A 20,768-nucleotide genomic window follows, 5' to 3' on the forward strand; every position below is an offset into this window, starting at 1 on the left:
TCCACCCAGCCTACAACGTTTTAGCTCCACCCATTCAGCCTACAGCGGTTTAGCTCCACCCATTCAGCCTACAACGGTTTAGCTCCACCCAGCCTACAACGTTTTAGCTCCACCCATTCAGCCTACAACAGTTTAGCTCCACTCATTCAACCTACAACGGTTTAGCTCCACCCATTCAGCCTACAACGGTTTAGCTCCACCCATTCAGCCTACAGCAATTTAGCTCCTCCCATTCAGCCTGCAGCAGTTTAGCCCCGCCCACTCATCCTACAGCAGTTTAGCCCCACCCATTCACAGTTTTATTAATCAGAATTGTTTTTGTTCCATTAAAGCACACAAACGTCAGAGCTGGGTAAAAATGCAGGGTATGGGCCCTTTAATGTCCTGCGTCTGAAAATGCGCTCCTGTCTCTTTAAGCGCAGCAGCGAATAGCGGGTGAGCGATGGCGGGCAGAGCCTGGAGATCTGAGCTCTGAGCGCATTCGCCCTCACAAACACTCGGAGAGAAGATGGGCGTCAGACTGTACTACACCACCGTCACCGCCTCGAGAGAGGTGAGCAGATTTACCGGAATAAGGCAGAAACATCAGCAGAGCTGCGGAGAGAGAGGCTTACTTTACACACAGGGGCTTAGAGACACACCCAGCCTCATTACACACACACACACACACACACGCTCATAAACACACATACTCACACACCCACAGACACACACACACACGCTCATAAACACAGACACAAACACTCACAGACACACACGGTCCGTCTGCACCTGCGCAGCAGCGTTATTAACCTGCAGATTTACAGAAAAACATATTTATCTTGTTTAGGGTTTGTAATGAGGGGCGCGCGCGGAGGAAGTGCAGACTCATCCGTGTTAAGAACGGAAGTCGTGGCCTTCTGTTTAAGAGATAAATGAGGGTTAAAATCGCTTTAATAATTTCATAAACGTTCATAAATGTTGTCTGAACAATATGTGTGAAGATGTTAGCTGTGGTTGGTCTGTGGAAGAGGCTGAAGTTGGCTTCTTTGTCGAATTCTCCTTTCCACCTTAAATGGTGCAGCAGTTACATTCTGGCGCCAGGCGGAATTTAAGGTGGAACGGGAAATTCGAAAAAGAAGATGTAGACAATTAGTCCAGATAGGTTATATATTTGTCCAAAAAGTGAAGTTAAAGCTGGACTGATTGAGTTTGACCCGAGGTGTGGTCACTGTGCAGATGTGTCCTTTAACTTCCTCAATCTGCTCTGACACACAGCGTTTCCCTGTTAATCATCAGCTCAGCTTTTTATAGCAGAACTGAAAGAAAACCTGGTTGTAAAGACTGTGTGAGGTGACTCACTGGTCTTTGGTCACTGAGTGGGCGCAGAAGGTGTGTCCAGTCTGTTCTGACTATTTTAAAGCCTCTGTGTAGCTGCTGTTTCTGTTATTGTGTTCAGTGATATACTTTATATGGTAAAGTGCTGAACTGTTTCTGTTCAGTAGTTTCTGTAGGTCATAGATGCTCAACCTGGGGCCCAAACAGGAGGAATAAACAGATTTGGAGAGATGACTTTCATATAATAAATTATGGCGTAGTATGTCTGTACTTAAAGGGGAAGACCCCTGATCTTTCATGAGGTTTGCACAATTAAGTCATTAAGATGTGAACAGAGAGATTCAGAGTGTTTTGGTGTGAAATGGTTCAGATGTCTTTACAGTGGTGGTGATAGGAACCAGGGGTCGCCATGACTACAACACAAATATAGACATTTTATTTACTATCCAGAACCACCAGTGAACCTACACGAGTCTTCTGAGTCTATATGGAATGTTGATGATGGGAAAATAGTGGAAAACCTGAAAAAAAATACTTTTTTAGAACTATTTTGCCTCACAGCGCCCTGCATGTATCCCTCCACCATGAATGGAGTTTAAGTTCTCAAAACGATCATAAAACAGTGTCTCAGTCATCAGGCAGTGAATTCATAACCATTTCATGTAGGAACTTTCTGTGAGGGAGCTTTTAGAGGTGGGACGTCTGGTTCCTATCACCACCACTGTGAACAATTCTCGGTAAGTTTGTCTAGAAATCAAACCACTCTGAACGACTCTGTTTACATCTCAGCCAGTTAATTATGCAAAAATTTTGGAAAATTTGTTGAATTCCCCTTTAAAGGAATGGTTTAGCAAAAAATAAAATTTGCGCAGTTTTTTCAGTTTCCACTCCAGATGTTGTCCATCAGCTGAGGTGCATTTGGGAGTCCAAATTTTGTGAGTGTGGAGCTACGAGAGAGTCGTGAAATATTGTTAACCCTAACAAACGGTTGCGCTGTGAAAAAGATTTAGCACCCCTGATTTAGACACACAGGCGCTGAATTCAGACTCGTCACTCAGGGGTATCGACACCACATTACATTCTCGACTTCTTTTGTTTCTGTTTATAAACATGTTTGCATCTCACAGTGAGTCACCCTGCCTCCTAAATCACGTCTACAAATCCACCTTAACGAAGAGCTGTGAGATTTCTGAGCACTGAGCGCTTTTTTCGGAAAGTATCTAGAGAAACGATTTGATTTGGGTGACTATTGACTAGTGTTTGTTAGCCACAAGTATTAGCCTTGTAGCTCCAGCACTAAAAGTGGAAAATTGTGTAAATTGTTTTTTGTACTGAACTCGTACGTAAAAGAACACTGAACTCCGTGTTTCATTACAAACAGATTGTAATTAGTCCTGTTTAATTGGATTTAGTGAAACACCAGAGAAACTGAAACACATTTAAATTTGGCTCTGCTGGTGGTCTTTTCTTATTAAACTTATCAAACCTCAGAAAAACTGAATATAGTGATATATTTTTTATCATATCGTGCAGCTCTGCTCTGAGACTCCGCTCTTTCAACTCTGTGTGAGTTGAAAGATTAATCGCTTTTATATCAAAATAGCAATTTTCAAATCACAGTTTTTAATGATGATCAAAAACATTCTCATGTTTTAAGTGGGGAAATTTAACCTAAGAACATGTAGTTTTTGAACTGCATGTAGATGAGTTAGACCAATCAGAGGCAACTAAACCTCTACGTGATGTGACTTCACAACGCCAACTCACTGGCAGTTTGGCACACAAATTGGATATTTTCCATGAATCATCCAGCCCTACTGTGAGTGTAGTGTGACGGTGATCTGGGGCTGTTTTACAGAAACTTCCTCTCCGTAGTCTTAGGTTCAGATCTGACGGGTCAAGATAGGATTTTACACTAATTCATATTATAGAAGCAAATCTGATCTTAATTCCAATTTTCTTATTTCTTATTCTTATTAATTTTCTTATTTCCAGTTAGGGAATCTTAACCTACTCAATTGTCATGTCTGTTTCCTAGCAACCGACCATAAACACACAGCTGAAACGTAAACACGTCATCAAAATAATGTTAAAATGTGAGTTAAGCTGCTGTTACTGATGTAAAAAAAGGTCAAACAGAACTAAAGTGTGATAAACTGTAAGTAGTGAATACTGTGAGAGCGCCCCCTGCTGTTTATCAGAGTGTTGCCGCTCCCCAGTTTCAGTCTCCATTTCCCAAACGCTTTAGCCGAGCATGCTAACATTACTCCTCCTAATAAACAGACCCACGTTCAGCTCCGTCTCCTCATTATTCACCACCATCACTGTAATATTTCATCATCAACATCAACACACGAAGGTAATCAGAGGGGCGGTGGAGATCGAGTCTGCAGCGTCTGAGATCTTTAAAACGCAGAGTTAGAAAAGAAAATCATCTCACAGTGAAAGCAGCGTTTTACAGTAGGAATAAATGGAGCTCATTATGCTGGTAGTGAACTATGCTGCTGACTCAGCTGCCTAAAAACCATAGAAACGGACCTTAAACAGAAGTGAGGACCCTGTTGGGGTTCATCCTAAAGTTAGGACAGGATTTAGGAGGTTTAGTCTAGTTAGGATGTTTGTGTGATGCTGTTTTCTTATCTGGCGTTCATGATGAGATTATGAAGTTAGGAGCTGTTATTCTGTAATAGATACTGTCCAAAATTCAGTCTGTATTAAAGTCGTCATGGAGACCAAACAGATCAGATTTCAGAGTTAGGATGGTTCTGTAATATAGGCACTGGTTCTGAAGTGTTCATTACAGGTTCTAATGGTCGGGTTCTGTGTTGATATTAAAGTTGTGGTGGTCTCTGATGGTGGTCTGTCACACTGCTCTGGATTTCAGGTGAAGTCTCAGCAGGCTGAAGTAATGCGGATCCTGGAGAGTAAAAACATCCAGTATGAGCTGATCGATATTTCGGCGGATGGAGCTCTCCGGGACGAGATGAGGACCAAATCCGGAAACCCTACAGCGGTTCCGCCGCAGATCTTCAACGAAGATCAATACTGCGGGGTAAGAAGGAGCGCGTTTATTTACGAGTATTCAGAAGAATTAATAAATACATTCTTTCACTGCTGTAACTACAAACAAACAGCGTTTTAGATCAGATTAGATTAGACACAGACTCGCAGACTCGGCACAGATCAGGAACACAGGGTGAGAGCAGTGATTTTCTCCGTCACTACAGCAGAAACTCCACTGAACACAGGAGCGCCAGTGGGTCAGAGTTCTGACAGGTCGTCTGACGTTACTGTAATGCTCCGACTCTCACTGTCACTGTAAAATGAGTTTACTGATCGTTTTTCAGAATCCATATAAATTAAATAAACAGTTTGTTTTCTTTCTTTCTGTTTCTGTCAGATTAACATTTATAGAACTGTGTAAAACAGTCCAATCACAGCAAACAGTCAAGATTATAAAACACTCTTTATTAATGAGAATTTATTCACTTTATTAATGCTGACTCCGGTGTTTTCTGGTTCTGTGATATATTATTATGTTGTGGAGACTAAAGTGATGAATGTTATTGATATTGATCAGCGCTGCAGCTCCGCCATCACTTACTGACACAGTAACAGTAGAGCTTTTGTGTTATTGTTTTGTTGTTGTTTGTTGTTGTTTGTTGTTCTCTGTGCAGAACCTCATGACCTCTGTGTGTTTCTGTTCTTAACAGAACTATGTGATGTTCTCCGAGGCGGTGGAGGAGGACACAGTGGAGAAGTTTCTGAAGCTCGCATGAGAAGCACACCTGGTAGCATCCAATAACAGCCCCCCCATTTCCCCCCATCCCCCCCACCCCCCCACCCCAAAAAACCCTGAAAGGAACATCTGCCCCCTCTGCCCGCTGGCGGTGCCCACCTGCCCCCCCCATGCCATGTTAACATGCCAAATACATATAATCCCCCAAAACAGCCCCCCCACCTCTCACCTGAAAGCGCAGCCCGCTGTTCTCTTGACCCGACCCACTCCTCTCCGCTGGATCCACCTCCGTCTCTTCACTGTGTTCAGTGTCTCTGCTGCTCTGATCTGTATGTTGGAGTGATCAGAGCTCCTGGTCTGTGTTCGGCTAATCTGGACTGACACTTTTTACTCACGTTTATGTTAATCCACACTCAGACAAACAAACACAGTCATCTTAACTTCCAGTGGACCAAAAAAGAGAGAAATGATCTTAAAAATATTATCGAGTCTTATTTTTTTCTGCTTTCACATGTTTGTTTTACATTGTGATTATTGTAGAAGTGATTATTGATCACAGCCAAGACGTTAAAATTCCGACTGTGTTTATTGGAGTTGTGTGGAGCCATTTCATTGGAAAACATTCCGTCGTCTTAAACGGTGCCAATAAATTTCCATGAAAGTCAGTTTTCCTCATGAACACTGTGTCCTGGTTTCTGAGGTTTTGGATGATTTTCCAGAAAAAGCTCCAAAATGGCTGATAGTGCGGAGCGTAAATCAGACAGCGGTATTTAGCGGTGCCGAGTTCTGGAGTTCTGATATCTTTGTTGCTTAACTCTTTACTGGTTTTCCTTTCGGTGTTTGATTTGCTCTGATTGTTCCGCTCTGCGTTGTCTCAAAGTAGATTTTCATCCCATTAGGTTCTGTTAGTGCACTGATGAGCCTGTTATTAACTCAGTATTCATTCCTAGAACCACTGATGAGTTCAGTCGCTCTGTTAGAACCTCCACATCTCAGCTTTACCTGGAACTCTCGACACGGCACAGCCAGACACTCCGCAGCAGCACTCTGCTGACCAGGCGTTTGTTTTGGGAAAGATGAGACCTGATATATGAAATCTGTTCTGTCTGATATTAGGCCTGCTTCTTAAAGGGGAACTCCACCAACTTTTCAAACACATCAAACCATTCTAATATCTTTACATCTTAACCATTAAATTATGCAGAAATTTTGAAAAATCAGTGAAGTTCCCCTTGTCACTATTTATGGCATGTAATCATCCCTCATCATCTTCATCCTGATTACAGTAGCACTTCTCAGTCTGATCCTGCAGTGGATCCTGATTGAGAACCATTGAAAAACAGCTGCCTAATTAATTGATTAATAATCATTCCTGTGTTGGTCTCTGATAGACGATCATTAGGATGATAGTGTTGAGACGTGAGATCAGAACTAACTCTGTATCGACTCTGATTCATTGATCAGTTTAATCAGTTTAATCGTTAATGTTTGATTGATTGTGTGTTTAGTGAATGTTTGTTGCTTGCTGTGCTCCGTACTGCTCGGCTTTTTGGACCAATCGCCCCTCTTTGGCCAAAACAGGAAAAACTAGGGAAAGAAACAGTGTTGTCTTCCGAGAAGATGGTGAGATGGTGAAAATGGATCAATAAAAAGAAAAGAAAACGTTAAAAATGCGTCCAGTGTTTTTCTTTACTGACACACTGAAGAAAAAAAAATGTGATTATTAACCGATTCATTAATGTTAAGCCGTGATACAGCAATCGAGGCTGTTCTGTCACATTAAATCAAGTGAAGATCCAGAGTCATTAAAGGGCCAGATCAGAGAAAACTGAACTTTCTTGATGTAAGACTTAGTTTCACTTCTCAGGACACACAGTCCACACTCAGCCTGGATCAGTCTTAAAGGCACAGTAACAAAAACAGCCTTTTAACAAAATACAAGAAAACACAGCATATGGGCTCTTTAAAGAGTTCCAGACGTTCAGCCGAGAATTCCCAGGATCTTAGTCCTGACTGTGGAGCTCGGACGGTAAACCCTCTCGTTCAGAGCGCAGTGTTCTCTGTGATGAATGTGTCATCTCTGTGTTGTATTTGATTTATTAGATATTTTTAATTAACAGGTCTGTGAGAGTTTCAGTCTGAATCAGAGAATAAACTGACCATCAGCGCCAGTTTATTAATAACTGTGTTTGTTCAGTCTCAGAGCTTGTGGGTCAATTTAGGTTCCACCACCTTCATAGAGCTCAGTGAGGGGGTGGGGCAGCTTACTGGATACAGGTTGGAACTAAACCCTGCAGGAAGGCGGACCTCCAGGACCAGAGTTGGAGACCACTGTACTAGATACTTCCATTTCACAATAGTGGCTTTACACCAATCCAGCCGACACGTGGCATTGTGCATAGTGATCTTAGACTTATGTGCATCTACTCGGCCATGGTAACGCATTTCGTGAAGCTCCTGACGCTCAGTTCCTGAGCTGATGTTGCTTCCAGAGACAGTTTGGAGCTCTGTAGTGAGAGACGAAGCAGATGATAGATGCTGTGTGCCTCAGCACTCTGCGACTTCGCTCTTTGAGTTGTGTGGTTTACAGATCGTGACTGAGCTGTTTTTGCTCCTGGATCAGTGCTCTCCTACTCTGGTCTTGGAGCCTCATCCCAAGGCCCTGATTGGATGGATCAGATGCAGCAGGAAATCAGCAGGGCAGCTTATTGGATACAGGTTGGAACTAAACTCTGCAGGATAGTCGATCTCCAGGACCAGAGTTTAAGACCACTGTCTTAGGTGCTTGACTTGTGGCAGAGGAGGCGTCCTATAACAGAGCCATGTTTAAAGTCACTGAGCTCATCAGTGCGACCCTCTACTGCCAGTGTCTGTCTATGGAGACTGAAAGTATGCCTGACCTTTTTAAAAACTACAGAATTAAGCACAGATTAAGCCCCTGGTTCATGAAATATCGTCGTTTCTTAAGGCAAGAAATAAAGCCTGGAAACTTGCGAGACAGACAAGGTAGGAATCTCACTGGCTTATGTTTAGAACACTTAGAAACAAATGCACATGTCTGATTAGGAAAGCTAAATCAGACGATCTGAATCTGATTACTAGCTATCAGTCAAACCCAACTTCCAAGTTTTGGAAGGCTGTTAACTCAGTAAAAATTAAGCCCTTATCTTCTGTCCCAACTCAGATTGCACTGGATGATGGTCTGATAATTGACCTAGAAGGGATGTGTGCAACTTTTAACAAACACTTTGCTGCTGTTGGTCACTTATTTGACAGAATGTCGGTAAAACCAGCTCTAAATGTTACTGAGTGCGAAGCTGCAGTAAGCCATAATGCCTGTTTACCCTGCACCCCTTTTCCTTCAGTGTGGTCACAAAAGCACTTCTAACCATCAACAAAAACTTGCCACCACAATCATTTCAGAGCATCTTGCTCATATTTTTAATCTCTCGATTTCATCAAGCAGAGTCTCCAGTATCTGGAAAATAGCCAATGTAACCCCATTGCATAAAGGTGGAGATGTATCTGATTTAAACAGTTATAAGCCAATCTCAAAACTGTCCTGCCTCGCAAAAATAATAAAACTACTAATTAATGATCAACTACAGTCATTTCTCCGAGTAAACTCTATTTTGAGCACACAGCTGTCTGGTTTCAGGAAAAAACATAACACCATTACAGCTGCTACGCTGGTTTTAGATGATCTTATTACTGCTTGTGACAGAAAGACGCAATGTGCTGCTGTCTTTGTTAACTTTTCCAAAGCTTTTGATACTGTTGATCATCCACTGCTGCTAGAAAGATTACACAGCATCGGCTTTGACCACAATGCTATTAAATGGTTTCAGAACTTTTCTGGTAGATGACAGCGTGTTGCCCTGGGAAGCTGTGATTCTGGTCTTCTTCCAGTCACTAAAGGTGTTCTCCAGGGTTCAGTTTTAGGCCCAGTGTTATTTTCAGTTTATGTTAATGATATTGTTTCCACAGTGAAAGAATGTACAGTACATCTGTTTGCTGATGAAACAATTTTATACTGTACAGCAAACTCAGCCAATGAAAAACCGAAGTGCTCCTTTAACTCTCTGCAAGTCGCTCTCCAAACCCACAAATTAGCCACAGGTTTATGCTGTTTTCCAGACCTGCTTATATTGAAAATAACATTTCAAATGTTTTTACTCTGCATGGATCCATTATTGAAAGAGTAAATGAATATAAGTACTTTGGCATCTGCCTTTTTGAGAAACTCAATAACTTAAAAACAAACTGAAGCAGAAGCTCCGATTCTTTTACAGACACTAATCCTCAATTATTATTATGCTTATTTATTGTTAGTGTCTGTTTTCTAGTAATGATCAATAACTCAACAGTCCCCCCTCCTTCACTTATTTAAGGTCCAGTCTTAACGGCCATTAAGTACAAGTAACTCATTTTTCAGGAGATTTTCCAAAATCGTTGAGTGTGTTTGGGATTATTTGGATGGTGAGAAGCAGAAAATGCTAAAAACATGCTGTTAAATATGAGATTCCTGCTTTTTTTCCTGATACAGAATAATAACTTGTACTTAAAGTAACTGAAAGGCTTCAGTCTGGAATGAAATAAATGAAGGGTCTGTGACTCTGACTGGCAGCGCTGGAGCTGATTATGTTTAAATGTAGATACTTCTTGACTTTCATTTAAGTTTCTTTTTGCTCTGTATTTTTACTTTTAACTGAGTACGATTTTGACAGACTACTTTCATTTAAGTGCAGTTCTCTGTTTTTTTCGTTAAAAGCTGAGAATTTCTCCTCTGTGTGTCTTTAATTTCTCGGTAATGATGCAGATTCAGCGCTGAGAGTCTCTGCAGTGAGTCTGAGTGAAATTATAAGAGTGACCGCCAGGCGGCGCTGCTGTGTAGCGCAGAGCTCGTAGCAGCGACGAGTAAAAGAGTCGGCTTTAAAATACAGTCACCAAACCCGTAAATCAGACACACCTGCGGTCTGTCTGACTGGCTGTAAGATGATCAGCCTTTGGATGGGAAACGTGAGTTTTAGAACTAAAAGTCTCCCCGTTTTTCCTCAGACGGCCTTTCAGAGCGAAAACAAGCCCCTTTCATTTCCTCAGAAAACTAAACGGCAGAAACGAAGATATTTTAAAACATATATTCAGGTTTTTAACTACATTTTGATATTTGATCGTTCATTTTTCCAGCTGGAGTCTTACATGGATGAGGATTTTATCCGCCGCGCTTTTGCTGCTTTGGGAGAAGCGGTGACGAGAGTGAGATTAATCCGCGATAAACTCAGCGGGTGAGACTTTAAAGAGTGACCAACTGATTTTATTCAGACCCTAAAAGGCTGAGCTGGATCTCTGGATCTGTAGGAGAACAACTGCAGACTGAACTTCCAGTTTCGAATTGGACTTTTCAGTTCCACCTTAAATGGTGCAGCAGTTCCGTTGCGATGCCTGAGACACCGGAATGTAAGAGCCGACCATTTAAGGTGGAACGGAAAATTCCAGATAGGAAGCCCAAATGACGTCACAGAGTGCAGGTGTGTGAGGTGATGCAGGTTCTCTCTTCAGAGATCCGGCTGGTTACTGTTTTGTGGAGTTTGCTGATGAGGCCACAGCTGAGCGCTGTCTACGCAGAGTGAACGGAAAACCTTTACCTGGAGCTGCTCCGGTGAGCTGACCACACACTGTAACCAGCACTGACCACACATTAACCAGCACTGACCACACACTGTAACCAGCACTGACCACTAAGGAGCACTGACCACACACTGTAACCAGCACTGATCACACACTATAACCTACAATGACCATTAACCAGAACTGACCACACTACAACCTGCACTGACCGTTACCCAGAACTGATCACACTATAACCTACACTGACCATTAACCAGAACTGACAGAACAGAACGTGGTTGGTATAGTGTAGTGGGTAACACCTCTGCCTTCTATGCTGTAGACTGGGGTTCAATCCCTGCCTGGGTAACCACCCACACTATACCAGTAAGAGTCCTTGGGCAAGACTCCTAACACCACCTTCACCTTCCTGTGTAAAATGATCAAATTGTAAGTCGCTCTGGATAAGAGCGTCTGCCAAATGCCGTAAATGTAAATGTAACTGACCACACTATAACCTGCACTGACCATTAACCAGAACTGACCACACACTATAACCTGCACTGACCATTAACCAGAACTGACCACACAAATATTAACCAGCACTGACCACACACTATAACCTGCACTGACCATTAACCAGAACTGACCACACACTATAACCTGCACTGACCACACTATAACATGCACTGACCATTAACCAGCACTGATCACACACTATAACATGCACTGACCATTAACCAGCACTGACCACACACTATAACATGCACTGACCATTAACCAGAACTGACCACACACTATAACCTGCACTGACCATTAACCAGAACTGACCACACACTATAACCTGCACTGACCATTAACCAGCACTGACCACACAAATATTAACCAGCACTGACCACACACTATAATCTGCACTGACCATTAACCAGAACTGACCACACACTATAACCTGCACTGACCATTAACCAGCACTGACCACACTATAACATGCACTGACCATTAACCAGCACTGATCACACACTATAACATGCACTGACCATTAACCAGCACTGACCACACACTATAACCTGCAGTGAACCTTAACCAGAACTGACCACACACTATAACCAACACTGACCACACTATAACATGCACTGACCATTAACCAGCACTGATGACACTATAACATGCACTGACCATTAACCGGTACTGATCGCACTATAACCTGCACTGACCATTAACCAGCACTGACCACACTATAACATGCACTGACGACACCTTAACCAGCTCTGACCACACATTGAAGAACAAGGGGGTCCAAACGTTCCTTTTAGGGGCCAAAGAACACATTTGTGATGGTCTGAACACCAAAATAAGAGACCAAACATTCCAACATTGAGACGATCGATTTCAAGTTTTAGATCATATTTATGATCGTTTACTGTATTTTGTTACAGTATTTTTAAAAATTAAAGTTTCAATTTAATCAATTATAAAAAGTATAAGAAACTTTCTGTTGGGCCACATCAAACGTTCTCGCAGGCCCTGATCTAGAACCCGAATCTGTTTCTTCTGAATGGCTTTATTTTTTATCTTTACAGCCAAAAAGGTTCAAACTGAATCGAGCCACGTACGGCAGACAGGAGAGCAGGTGAGGGGCTTGTATCCTCAACAGACCGTCTTCAAAATATGAAGCATTCTTTATGTGCTGCCACAGAACCACTTAAGGTTCCGTACAGCAGTGATAACGGTATGTGATAATAATTTGAATCCCTTTGCAATCGAGCAGAGTTGTAGAACATCTGACATCCCTGAGGACTGGTTTGAGAATCTCCACCCTAAAGAACCTTTCAATGGATGGTGCTTCAGAGAACCATTTTTTCAAATGAGATGTGTGAGAGTGAAGTACTTTTTAAGGTTGCAGGAACTTCTAGGATACTGTAAAGGTCAAATTGTTAAATAACCTTTATGTAATGTGACGGTTCTTTAAGTGACACATCTCTTTTCATACCTGGTTCTTCAAGGAACCGACAGTGGTTCTTCACTCAAAGAGCCCTTTTTTAAGAGCGGTGCTGATTTGTTGTTCTCTGCTTCAGTCCGACTTTCTCTCTCTTCGTGTCGGATCTCTCTCCGGATGTGGACGACGGAATGCTGTATGAGTTCTTCTGTATCCACTTTCCTTCTTGCTGCTCTGGGAAAATAGTGCTGGAGAGTAACGGCGACTCAAAGTGAGGCTGGAAAACAAACACAGTTCACTATCCATTCAGAACATGCAGGTTTAGTATTATTATTATTATTATTAGTAGTAGTAGTATTAGTATTAATAATAATAATAATAATAATCCTGTTATTATTATTATTATTATTATTATTACTATTATTAATAATAATAATATTTACTGTATGTGAAGGGCTTTCACAATCACAATGTTTTAGCTGATAATTGATTGTAATATGAATAGTGATTAATGATTTAATGGTCTTTTCTCGTTAACTGTTTGCATCTTAAAATACGAGCCCAAAGTTGCCTGATTAGCAACTGATTAGCCTCCTGTCCTGCTAGCTGTGTTTACTGTAGCTACACTGTGCACACACGCACACACACACACACACGCGCACACACACACACATGCACACACACACACGCACGCACACACACACACACATAGTGTTTACAGTGATACAATGATACAATGTTTACAGTAGCACAGTGTTTACAGTGATACAGTTCTGTGGTCTTAGTGTCACTGTTTGTTGTTGTCTGTGGTGAACGGGTTTAGATGCTGTGGTTTTGTGAGCTTCACCTCTCAGAGAGATCAGAGAAGAGCTCTGTCAGAGTTTCAGGGGGCTATCGGACTCGGGAAGAAGCCGCTACGCCTCCATTTGGCCACCAGCAAACCGTGAGTTCATCTCAAAGCTAAACTGATCGATGCTGTTGCTGCAGCAGAACCGTTTCACTGCTCAGCCCTTCGTCTCTGACTCTCCTGCTGAGCCTCAGTTTAGAACTGCGTCTGTTCTGTTCTGAATACAGTCAGAGGTCAGAGCACACAGAGCAAACAAACACAAAGAGAACCGTTTTGGTTGGTGTTCTATATTTGTGTGTGAATGTTGGGGGAATCTAGAATGTTCTCTTCTCATTCACACTGGTCCATTTGGTTAATCAGTTCTTTTTCAGAATGTTCTACATAGAACTGGAGACATCAGCATGCCAGTGTTTATTTGATGGGTGTGCTTTGGAAGACGTTTCACAGAGCAGGATTTCTCAGTCAGCCAGATAACTTATGGCCAGTGTTGAGGATGTTCCTCAGATCTAGTCCTATCAGACGGTCTCGGCTTTGGGTTTAAATTATCTGGCTAAGCTAAGAAATCCTGCTCTGTGGAATCCACCTGCTCTTTGAACTGCCTCTACAGTGAGCTGCTCTCATTTTTAATACTGCTTACCAAACAGAACACGTGTGTAAAGCTCTGTGTTCTCACTAGGAGTAAGAAACAGCACACAGAGGATAAGACCGGGTTCTATAATACAGAGAACTACGCTGAAAACCAGCGCTATCTATATCAGTTGTACATCCAACAATACTCCAGCTATTACTCTGGTTATTATCACAGCACAGCGGACTACGATCACTACACACACTGCTACTGGGACTCAGTACAGGTATTCTGTTATACTATTACTGTCCTGTACTGAATTCTATTACTGTACTCTGTTACTCTCCTCCTGTACTCTATTATTGTACTCAGTTATTCCATCACTGTACTCTATTACTCTACTACTGTACTATACTTTATTAATTTACTATCATACTCTGTTACTGTACTTTGTTGCTCTACTACCATATTCTGCGACTGTTCTCTATTAATATACTACCATACCTTAGTAATTTACGACTGTATTCTGTTACTGCACTACTGTACTGTAGTACTGTACTCTACTGTTGCATAATCCTACTGTGCTGTGCTGTTGTACTCTGTTACTGAACATTCCTTCTGTACTTTTCTACTGTACTCTACTGCTTTTCTTATTTGGTGTGTTTTTTATGTCATCCCATCTACAGTCCAGTTAACTTTTTCTTATTTTATGGTAATAAACTTTCTTAGTTTTAGCCTGAATGATGAATGTTTGTTATTCTTGTCAGAATGTAACTAAGAATGTAACAAATTAATAATCCTAAACAGAGCTGTGGGGAGGTGGAGGATGCTGGTTTGGAGTGTAAGTGCTCTTTTTCTCATTTTATCCTTAATTTACTTTTTAAACATTTAAACATTATTTAATCATCCCTGTTCAGATTTTTTCACTCCACCTTAAATAGTGCAGCAGTTACATTGTGGCTCCTCAGTTTCTGCTGCACCATCTTAAAATAATACCAGTTTTCATTTAATCTGACTCTGGAATCTCTTTTCCACGGATTGTTTCAGAGACATCAGTCTGCGCTGAGCTCATTACAGGAAAAGTCCACCAGAGTTTTCTGCTCTTAAAAACTCATTTTATGGTTTTCACAGAGATTCATGTTTTGTGCCTCTGAAGTTAGTTAAACATCAGCATTGTGGGGCTCAAAACTGCCTCCAGTCTTATACAACCAGAAGAATAACACTTAAACGTTGTGTCCTCGTGTGGAGGCCTGTTCCTGCCTCGTCGAGGGGAAAAATCAGTTTTTTTTTTCTTTCTCTGTTTCTGGCAGCAGAATGTAAAGTTTTCACTTCAGTCTCACAGCAGCGGGATTAGTTTAATCAGAGGTCAGTAATGTAATCTGTGTGTGATTTGAGCAGAAGTGTGGACTCGACTTGGGCTGGAGTCTCAAGTCACGAATTTGATGACTTCAGACTCGAAAATCGAGAAAGATTTGACTTTGACTTGATCACTAATGACTGGGACTCTGACTCAGACTTGAGCATCTTGAAAGTCACCAAAGTGGAAGAAACGTGGAGAGTCTGACTGTTTTTCATATTAATGGAGTCTGAAAAAGAGACACAGCGTCTCTGTTCGACCGACTTTAACAGTTTCTGCAGGTAAAACAAGCACAACATTCACCACGAAGCTGAAGTCAACTTGTTATTCACCAGCTTCGTATCGGAATTTGTTGTTTCAATTATTCCAATTTGTTGTTGGAACGGAAAATTCAAATAAGCTGCTGGTGAAAAAGTCAACTTCAGCTTCGTACATTCACCATCATTTTACTGTCTTTACTGTAAACTTTGTTCAGTTCGGTTGTTTTGGTTTCTGTTGTCACTTAAATTCAATTCAAACTAGCGTCTGTTTTTAGTTGGCTGAGCTGGTTTTAGTGCTGAGCTAGTTTTTATTTTAATCCTTTACGCCATGTTCCCCAAAATCATCTAAAATTATCTTCAAATATAATTTCAGAAGTTCAGAAGTTCTTCTAAAATTCTTTTATGTAGTTACTCTACTCTTTATGTATACAGTATGCCTGTCATGTCTGTGTACCATTGATTTTGTGTTTTGTTGGAAGGATATAAAATGATAATAAACTAGTAAAATTAATATACAGCTATGGACTGCTAACATGCTGTCATTAAAAGGCTACAGTACTGTTACCTTTATTCAGTGTTATGACCTTAAATTAGCTGAAGAATTCAGACTGACTTGTTTAGGACTCGAAAATTAGGACTATTGACTTGGGACTCATCTTGAGACTCACCTGTTCTCTGGACTTGAATCAAGACTCGACTGTCTTGGGACTCGGGACTTTAGTCTTACTCATTACTCGGGACTTTAGTGTGAAGACATGAGACTTACTCATTACTTGCAACGTAGTAACTTATTCCCTCTGGATTTGAGTGGCCGATTCTTACGGGATAAAGAATCTCTGTAATTCCCCCAAATTACCCCAAACAGCCTGGACCAAGACATCATCATGCGGATGTTTATGTGAATGTTATGCGACAGGTTCCACAATTCCACAGAATAACAACACGCTGTGCGGCTAACTGGCATATAGACCAGCATTAGGCTAGTAAAGCACGTTTATTCAGCAGAGCCAAACAAGGCAGAAAACTGACTGCGTTTCAGAGGAGCTTTGGTGAGATTTCATTTTCCTCCTCTTTGTAATTTGTAATTTGTGGAACTCGCACTCAAGTTTTTCACTCACCTGTGTCCCTGTACTCTTGTGATGTGACAATAAATCTGATTTGATTTGATTTGATTTGATTTGGCCATCACCAAAAGTGTTTTTGATTTCAGTCTCATCATGAACTTGAGGATTAAGGAATTGGGACAGATTGAACTCCATTTCAGGTGTTAGCCTCGACTTCAGGTTGCAAAAAAATAATAAAATGAGGCGCCCTTTTCTACGAGGCTGAATCAAATTACATTCTGGACCTCTGTAACTGCTGCACCATTTAAGGTGGAACTAGAAAGTCTAAATAAGAAGCCGAATTCAGCCTCTTCTATTTTCTATCTTCTATCAGCCGGTTTTGTTATTATGTTACTCAGATGTCTGTTCGACTGTAAAACTACAGACACTGCAGATTCATACTGGATTAAAATTGCAGATCTTGTTCATAATCTCTCATTTTATAATCGCTGTATTTGCTGAGGCTGAGGGAGTTAAACTGCAGTGGAGGGTAAAGAATAGAAACACCTCAACACTCGCAGAGATCAGACGAGCAGCGGATCAGTCCAGCTTTTAAGATTACATACATTCTGGTGGACTGTTCCTTTAATGCAGGAATGGGAAATGTTCACTGTAGCTGTGTGTACATTGACTTTTTGCACAAATTACAGTTGAAAAAGTGAAGAGAAATGGGGGGAAAGGTGTCCAGCAGGTTGTTTCCATCAAACTAACTTGCTTTACGTTATGATGTCATTTCCTGCATAATGCTGTTGTTGCGAAATTGTGAACATTTTGGTTTTCCCAAAACCTCTTGATTGAGATTGTTTACTTTATTAATAAATTAAGATGCTAACTTGGATCAGTTGGATCAGAGTGCATCAGTTTTTACCAGGATTATATCGCCATGGCAATTTATGATGCACACCTGACCTGCTCCACAGCCAGTTAAGTTTAGGATTTCATATCATAACCAGCTCTTGGACCAATCAGGGACGAGTTTTTTCTAACCAATCAGAAAAGATAGAAGTGAACCTTTTTTTTTCTTCATGGCATTTAAGGCGTCAATCATGCAAAGAACATCACTTTTTAGCAGAGAAAGAAAATCTGACTGCAGACAAATTTTACTCCTGAGTATCTAAACCTGGATTAATCTCAGTCTGAGTATCTAAACCTGGATTAATCTCAGTCTGAGTATCTAAACCTGGATTAATCATCATTCTGAGTATCTAAACCCAGATTAATCACAGTCTGAGTGTGTAAACCTGGATTAATCTCAGTCTGAGTGTGTAAACCTGGATTGAGTATCTAAACCTGGATTTTGGCGTGGGGGTGGGTGAGGTTTGCACAGCGTTGTACAGCGAGAAGCTCCATGGGGGTCAAAATGGTCCAGAAAGCTGAAACGGTCCAGAGTCACTAAGAGGGAGAAACCAGAAAGGTAACAGAGTCATGAGGCTCCCTGAGATGTCAGCGCCTCCCCCGCTCCACCGTCAGCAAACCTGAGTGAACGCGCGAGGCAGCGGGACGACGGCACCAACACTCTCAGTTTACCATAATTCTCTATGACCATGAACCCCAGATCTGCACCTTTTATCTAACAGGGAAAACTAATTACCAAAGGCTCCACTAAACAAGTGGGTTTTTAGCCTAGACTTAAAGACTGAGGCTGTGTCTGAGTCCCGAACACTGATTGGAAGATTATTCCAAAGCTGGGCGAGAAGCTCCGCCCCTGATGTAGCTTTATTAATTCTAGGTACTAATAGTAAGCCAGTATCTTGTGATCTAAGTAGGCGTGATGGTTCATAGTGGGAGAGAAGTTCACTCAGGTACTGAGGGGTGAGTCCGTTTAGTGCTTTATAGGTCAGTAAGAGAATTTTATAATCAATGTACAATTTAACTGGCAACCAGCGCAGGTTTGATAAAACTGGGCTGATATGGTCGAACTTTCTGGTTCTAGTAAGAACTCTGGCTGCAGCGTTCTGGACCAGCTGAAGCTTGTTAAGGCTTTTGCACGGACATCCAGCCAGCAGGGCATTACAGTAATCTAGCCTTGAAGTAATAAATGCATGAACTAACTTTTCTGCATCCTGTAGAGATAATGCATTTCTCAATTTAGCAATATTGCAGAGATGCAGGAAGGCTGTTCTAGTAATATTCATTATGTGTGCGTCGAAGGACAGATCAGGGTCTATAATGACACCAAGGTTTTTTAAAGATGAGCTTGATGCAGCTGAGAAATTGTTAAGTTTAAGTGTTAAATCAGACAGTTTGTTTCTGGCTGCTTTTGGACCAAGAAGCAGAATCTCTGTTTTATCCGAGTTTAGAAGGAGAAAGTTACTCAACATTCAGTCTTTTATGTCTTTTATACAGTCCTCAATCTTGCTAAGTTTAATTTTGTCATCTGGTTTTAACTGTGTGTCATCGGCATAACAGTGGAAATTGATGCCGTGTTTACTGATAATGGTGCCCAGTGGTAGCATATATAATGTGAATAATATAGGCCCTAAAACAGAGCCTTGTGGAACACCATACTTTACTTTTGTGAGGACAGATGATTCACCGTTTACATTAACAAACTGATAGCGATCAGTGAGGTAAGATCTGAACTAGGAAAGAGCTACTCCTATTACCCCTACCGGGTTTTCTAGTCTATTTAGTAATATAGAGTGGTCTTTCATATCAAATGCCACACTTAGATCAAGGAGGACTAGCATAGATACATTTCCTTGGTAAGAAAATAATAAAAGATTGTTTACAATTTTCACTAGTGCTGTCTCTGTACTATAATGTGGCCTAAAACCAGACTGAATTTTTTCCTGTATAGGAACTTAATTGTTCTGCCACGACTTTTTCAGTGAAATCTGTCACATGGCACTAACTTTATGCATAAATGTATAATTTTTCCTGAAAAATAAACATTTATCAACAAAGACTTTCTCCACTGAAGTTGAATGAAAAACAGCTATGATGAATAATAAAATATTGCAGACGTTCCGTTTCCACAGTCGACACTTTGAAGCGTTAAAACATTTTTTGTTAAAATCTGTGGATTTAAATGTAGCTGTAGACTCTGTGAGTGTAATGCAGTGATACTCAGGGGAACATCTGCACTTCTTCTCCTTCTTTATCTTTTTCCTCCACCTCTTCCATGCAGATCCAAACCTGGAGCTGGATGTTGTGGAGCTCAATAGGAGATTCATGGAGAAGAGTGAGGAGCTTTACGACGCTCTGATTGGCTGTTACTGCCAGCCTCCGGAGTCGTGGGACGGGATCAGCTGTAGCGTAATGAGCTGTTTACCAGAGCCAGTTTACGAATATGGGGACACGGAGTGGCAGTGAACACTTTTTGTGGTGGTTATGTTGTTGGTATTGTTGCTATTTTGTTGATGTTGTTGTTAGCAATTTGTATTTGTTGGTTAGTTTGAATAAGAGCAGATATGTCTTTATGAACCTGCAGTGATTCAGCAGAGGTGGTTCTTCCTGAGCTGGAGTTTCTGTTGTATGGTTTTGTGTTTCCAGCTTTCCATGTGTATACTGTATATATAGTAAATAATCTGTTTACAATATTTACAATAAATGTACTTTTGTTCTGCATAGTTGCGCTGTTTTATTCTTTGATTTGTGGCGCCTCAGCAAAAAGGGCCTGGGTTCAGTTCCCCGGCCGGGTGACCGGATTCCTCTCTGTGCGGAGTTTGCATGTTCTCCCCATGTCTGCATCAGTTTTCTCCCACAGTTCAAAGACATGCATTGGAGATACTAAATTAGCCCTCGGTGCATTTGTGTGTGAATGTGTATGTGTGTATGTCTGCCCTGTGATGGACTGGCGGCCTGTCCAGGGTGTTTTCTGCCTTCCGCCCAATGAGCGCAGGGATAGACTGTGTTTATGTGTGTGTGTGTGTGTGTGTGTGTGTATTCTTTCATTTAAACGCAACACAGAAACTTAAAATGCTTCACAAAACAACCACTTTTTAATGCAGTTATCCAATAAAGAGCTCATCAGAGTTGAGAGAGAGAATCTGCAGTTGCTACAGTATAAGAACCTCCTCCCCGAGTCTGCT

The 20,768-nt window shown here is 41.3% G+C and overlaps 2 protein-coding genes across 2 annotated transcripts; both read left to right on the top strand.

Moving 5' to 3' along the window:
* The first annotated feature begins 409 nt into the window (after positions 1-409).
* On the top strand, positions 410-5,735 carry sh3bgrl3 (SH3 domain binding glutamate-rich protein like 3). Its single transcript, XM_036562575.1, has 3 exons — positions 410-553; positions 4,202-4,369; positions 5,031-5,735. The coding sequence occupies exons 1-3, from the start codon at positions 509-511 to the stop codon at positions 5,094-5,096; spliced, it is 279 nt and encodes a 92-aa protein (XP_036418468.1). The 5' UTR covers positions 410-508; the 3' UTR covers positions 5,097-5,735.
* Positions 5,736-9,981: 4,246 nt separating this feature from the next.
* Positions 9,982-20,410, top strand: trnau1apa (tRNA selenocysteine 1 associated protein 1a). Its single transcript, XM_036562616.1, has 9 exons — positions 9,982-10,075; positions 10,244-10,341; positions 10,616-10,715; positions 12,244-12,293; positions 12,739-12,870; positions 13,423-13,542; positions 14,123-14,300; positions 14,822-14,855; positions 19,865-20,410. The coding sequence occupies exons 1-9, from the start codon at positions 10,052-10,054 to the stop codon at positions 20,047-20,049; spliced, it is 921 nt and encodes a 306-aa protein (XP_036418509.1). The 5' UTR covers positions 9,982-10,051; the 3' UTR covers positions 20,050-20,410.
* Positions 20,411-20,768: the final 358 nt, after the last annotated feature.

The sequence above is a fragment of the Colossoma macropomum genome, unplaced genomic scaffold, assembly GCF_904425465.1.
Source record: "Colossoma macropomum unplaced genomic scaffold, Colossoma_macropomum, whole genome shotgun sequence".
Lineage (NCBI taxonomy): Eukaryota > Metazoa > Chordata > Actinopteri > Characiformes > Serrasalmidae > Colossoma > Colossoma macropomum.